The following is a 5,401-nucleotide window of genomic DNA, read 5'->3' on the forward strand; positions in this document are numbered from 1 at the left end:
CTAACTAGAACATCAACAGGTTTGCAACAACCAGTAAACAAAAATGCATTCCTCTGAATCCAAATACCATATATTGTTTCAGTGAAGGCTGCATGGATCACTTTGTTTTTCAATCTGGAACTTCTTCAGATTTTCTTTAACCATTCAATCTCATCACTAAACTGCTGAACAGGCTTGGAAACATGTAAGATACCCAACACCTTGTTCCAAACCTTTCTAGAGTACTCACAATCAAAGAATAAGTGTTGAACACTTTCATTGCTATTCAAGCACAAGAAACACCTTGGATCACAAGAAATGTGCCATTGAAGCAACCTATCCTTAGTGACAAGCCTATTCCACAAAGCTAGCCACAAGATAAAAAAAACTTTTAGGAGTTGCTAAGTTATGACAAATGACTCTCTTCCAAGGAACCTTAGGGACTTGAGTCCTAATAGCAGCATTAAGCTTCTTGATTTTCATCTTTTTGCCCTTTATGAAACCATCTCATCCCCCTTGATCATTCACAACATCTCTACAACTCAGAATCTTCTTCAAGAACTAATAGCATTTAGCAGGGGTAGGAGTGGTGCAACGATCTTTATGCTTGAAATAATAGATATGGACCCATTTAACCCAAATATTATCAGGCTTGTGAGCAATATCCCAAAGTAACTTAGTGACAGCTGCTTTATTCCACTCAGGAAGAGAAAGCAAGTTCCAGCCACCACAGACTTTAGGGAGACAAACATAATTCCAAGCAACCAAAGATTTCTTAGCAGGGGCAGAGGATCCAGTCCAAAGAAAGCACCTGAATCTAGCCTCGATCTCTTTCAGAATTTTCTTTAGCAAGATAAAAATTTGAGCCCAAAATGTTTGAATACCAAACATCACACTCTTCACCAACTGAAGCCTCCCAGCATAGGACAAGTGTTTAGCCATACACCCTTGGATTCTAGCAGTTACCTTCTCCACCAAAGGCCTACACTGAGCAATAGGAAGCTTCTTGGAAAGGAAAGGACCCCAAGATACCTAAAAGGAATAGTACCTTGAGAAACACCAAGAAGCTCTCTCAACTCTGTCTGAACATCATCAATCACCTCACCAATGATAGCAGCAAGTCTAGTAGTTATGACCTTAGAAATGAGCTTATAAACCACAGTGCAACAAGCTATAGGTCAAAAATCCTTAACATGGGAAGCACTAGGGATTTTAGGAACAAGAGTGATAGTTGTGCAATTCCATTGCTTAGGCATGGTCCCTTTAGTGAAGAAATCAATAAAACAAGCATAAATATCATCTCTCACAATATGCCAAGTTCTCTTAAAGAAAAAGGAGTTAAAGCCATCAATACTAGGAGCTTTAGTGTTATCAATTCCCTTAAGGGCAGCATTAAGTTCAGCATGAGAAACAAGCTGAATAAGATAACTCTGAGCAACAGAGCTAAGCTGTTTACCCCTCCTAATAGTAACAAGGTCAACAGCAGGAAGCCAAGGAGCCTGAGTCCCTAAAAGAGACTTATAGAAGGAGATAATTTCATGAGAAATAGCATCCGGATCCTTAAGCAAAACCTGGTTAGAGTAAAAGATGGAGTCAATTCTATTCCTTGCTTGTCTATTCTTCATCACAGAGAAAAAATAATGAGAATTTCCATCTCCAAGCTTAATCTAGTTGATCTTAGATTTTTGTTTGAAGATGCTTTCCTGAATATCATTCCAGTGTTTGACAACCTTAATAGCATCAGATTCCTTAGCATATAAATCCAAATCATCAGGATTCTGAGCCATTAAGTTCTGAATTCCAGCAAGCTCAACATTAGCTTGATCAATCTTCTCCTCAATGTTGCCAAACTGCTTGCTATTAAGAGACTTGATACTAGACTTCACAGAATTAAGCTTCTGCCAAACAGAACTACCAAAACCCCAAGCCTGAGAAACAGTATCAAGGAAATCAGGATGATCAGCAATACAGTTTAGAAACCTGAAAGGTCTACCTCTCCAAGCAGGGGCAGAACAAACATCTAACAGAACCGGACTGTGATCAGATAAAGAGGGGGGGAGATAGACAGTCTCAACATGCCCATGAGAGGCCAGCCAAGCTTGGTTACCAAAGACTCTATCAATCCTAGAAAGAGTTTTAGGACTAGTGTGAGCCTTATTTGACCAAGAGTAGAAGGCTCCTTTGCTCTTGACCTCAGTGAGGTCCAAATCATCAACCAAACTCTAGAAATCTCTAGTCTCATAATCAGTAACATCAGTACCATGAAGCCTATCTAAAGTATGAAGAATAGAGTTAACGTCACCAGCACAAAGCCAAGAAGAATGCTGAATAGAGATGCTCCTAATTCCTTCCCACATAGGAAGCCTATCATGAATGGAGTGAAGCCCATTGACAATAGTGAGATGAATTTGAGTAGAGAGATCCTTAGAAGATACAGTACAATGAATGAACTGTTCATGAATCTTCAAGACATTAACATTTACTCTATCTGCATTCCAACCAAGCCAAATCCTTCCTTTGGGAGAATGATCATAATTGCACATCCAAAGCCAAGAAGAGCCAAACTTCATCTGAATTTTAAGAAGTATGAACCTGTGGAGTAATGACAGATTGTCCATGAATAGAAGCATCAACATGAACAACAGGAGCAGGAGCTTGGCTAGGCTTAAGAACCCAGGCATGCTTTTGCTTAGGAGCAACAAGAGCTGGCTGCTTATGAACCTGCTTAGGCTTAGCAGGAGCAGGTTTAATAGAGCAATCATGACCAACCTTGTTGCATTTAGAACAGAAAGGTGGAGCCCACACATACACTACCTTGAGCTCCAATAGCTCCTTTGAAGGACTCTCAACCAAGATAGAGTTAGGCATAGGTTTTGTAACATCAATTTCAATTACGACCCTAGCAAAAGACACTCTAAGTTGTCTAGTAGTACACTCATCAGCACAAATTGGCACTCCAAGCAAACTGCCAATACGGCTAAGAGTGTCAGATCTCCAACAATTAAGTGGGAGATTAGGAAACTAAACCAAGAGAGGAACATTTCTCAGAATTTCAGCATTAAAATCAAATTTAGGACACCAAGGCTTAACTATTGCTGGCTTTTTAAGGAACATATGAGGACCAGAACAGAGTATAGTATCTTTATCATCACTAGAACACAGATTAATGATAAAGTACCCATCATCATGCCAATAAACATCTGGTTTCTGCATATCACTCCATTGTTGGGCAAAAAAACGAAGAGCAACAGCAATAGTAGGGTAAAAGCCAACCACATAGAAAACTAAAGCATTAGAACACTTTTTATTACCTGCTTCAAGCTCGGATTCCTGTAATTCTGCAACTTGCTTCCCATCCTAAACTTTCGGAGCAACAAAGGACAGAGAAGCTCCTTTGGCAGCCAAATTTCCAGAGAAAGGAACAGCCGATCCTCACCATGTTTATGCGCATTCTGCTCCATGGAAGGTGTAGGATGGTAAGAAGGAACTATCGGCTCAGATCGCTGCTCAGATCCTCCAGCAACCAATGGAAAAGTAAACCTAGAAACCCTAGGTACTGTTCCATTAGAAATCCTCTAATCTGGCCTAGCAGTTGCTTCAGCAAATAGAGCAATGATCTCAGCATCGCTTCTAAGAATAGCTCCACATGATGGATGCACCAATGCCGGCGCCGGAGTAACCAGTGCATCCACCTCTTGAATCGGACTAGGAACAAACAAAGTGCCTGAATTCCTCAAATTCTGCAAAATCGTGTTAAAATCTTCATGAGTATTCTTCTGCTGTACTACTAGAGGTGTAGAAGTATTCTACTTCTTCTTCTTAGCCATCGAAATCCAAAATTGATCAATAAAACCGATCAAAGATGAAGAACCATGGAGAAGAGAGAGAAGAGAGAAAGTCAACGAAAGTAAAACACCCCAATTCGATATTTTTGTATATTTGACATTAATTTGATTCATAAAGCTTTGGTTGACTTGTATTTCAAAGCTTTAGTCCTAACATGATACTAACATGATATTAAGAAAGAAAATAGAAAGCATCATAGAAATCATAATTGCTATAAGCAAATCACCCTAAATATCATACTAAGGAAAGCATACTAACATGACACTAGGAATCAAAATAACAACCTAAACATGATTTTTATATCATAACATAAATAAATCAATTAAAGCACTTTCTTAGATGCCTCGTATCTCTTTCTAATAACAAAATACACACGTTAATAACTTCAACGAAAATATAAAATCAAAGAATTAAATTAAATAATTGAAGTAGAGGTTTTGGACCAAACCTTCAGAAATATCAAACCTTTCACGTCTAGAGCGAAGGCAATTTCGAAGTTGGCTAGGTGTGTCTAGTGCTAATGTATGAGGAATTATGTTTGTAAAAGGCTAGGCTAGAAAGAGTCAGAGAGAATTAAGAAATTCTTGATGAAAGTTGATGATTTGAAAAAGGGGAGATATGACCTCTATTTATAGAGAAAAAAAGTGGGTCGAAGAATAAGAAAAGAATCTGAATTCGAATTGAAATAAAACTTGATGGACAACAATTTTTGCGGATTTTGTTTTTATCATATCTTTTGATCCAAAATTCCAAATAAGTCATATAATTTGTCGTTGGAAATCTCTAGAAGTGTAGTTTCCAACACCATTAAAATCAGATTAAAATCTTCTATATATAAAAAGTTATGGCTGAAATAGTGGAACGGTGTCAGTTTTAGATAGAGTTTCATATCCCATTCAAATCTTTTTCGTTATAGTTCGGATTTAATATTAAAATATATCATTGGAAAGATGATTTAAAGATCTATCCAACCATATATGATTTGGATAAATATTATGAGGCACAAAAATAATATCTGACTCTCTTTAAATATCTTTAAATTCGAATAGAATTAGAATTTAAAAGAGGAAAGTTTTTATAAAAGAAAAGTTTTTATTTAACTCAAATTCTTTAATCTTATCTTTTCAAAAAGGAAAATTAAGATCTTTTAGAAACTTATAGAAGCTTCTAATTAATCCTAATTAGTTTAGGAATAGGATTAGACCTTTGGACCCTCCACATGATCATTGGGCCGTAGGTAAAATCCAATTTTAGCCTAGTTTAGTATTTTGGCCATACCTTCCTCATTATTCATCGGAATTCGGCTTATAATATATCGTTGGAAAGGTATTTTTCAAGCCCAATCCAACTAAATTATTATTGGACCCTTATCATGGACCAAACTAAACTGGAATGCACGTTTTTCATAAATAGGGAAAAAAAGAAATATTTTCAAAAACAAAAAGAAGAGATATTTTAATAAAAACGACCTCATCACTAGACTTTTCACACTTTCTCTTTGTTTGATAATCAATGACATGAAAGGTATTCATCACTGGTTTATATTTGAGGAGACACATTTGGGTGTCTACAATAG

The 5,401-nt window shown here is 37.0% G+C and overlaps 1 protein-coding gene across 1 annotated transcript; it reads right to left on the reverse strand.

The window, feature by feature from the left end:
* Nucleotides 1-540: 540 nt before the first annotated feature.
* LOC110732123 lies at nt 541-2,549 on the reverse strand. Its single transcript, XM_021912041.1, has 5 exons — nt 2,277-2,549; nt 1,710-2,201; nt 1,173-1,598; nt 1,012-1,127; nt 541-961 (listed from the first exon to the last, which is right to left on the reverse strand). Exons 1-5 carry the CDS (start codon nt 2,547-2,549, stop codon nt 541-543), a joined length of 1,728 nt encoding a protein of 575 aa, XP_021767733.1.
* Between the last annotated feature and the right edge of the window lie 2,852 nt (nt 2,550-5,401).

Source organism: Chenopodium quinoa, unplaced genomic scaffold (genome assembly GCF_001683475.1).
Source record: "Chenopodium quinoa cultivar QQ74 unplaced genomic scaffold, ASM168347v1, whole genome shotgun sequence".
In the NCBI taxonomy this organism is placed as follows: domain Eukaryota; kingdom Viridiplantae; phylum Streptophyta; class Magnoliopsida; order Caryophyllales; family Amaranthaceae; genus Chenopodium; species Chenopodium quinoa.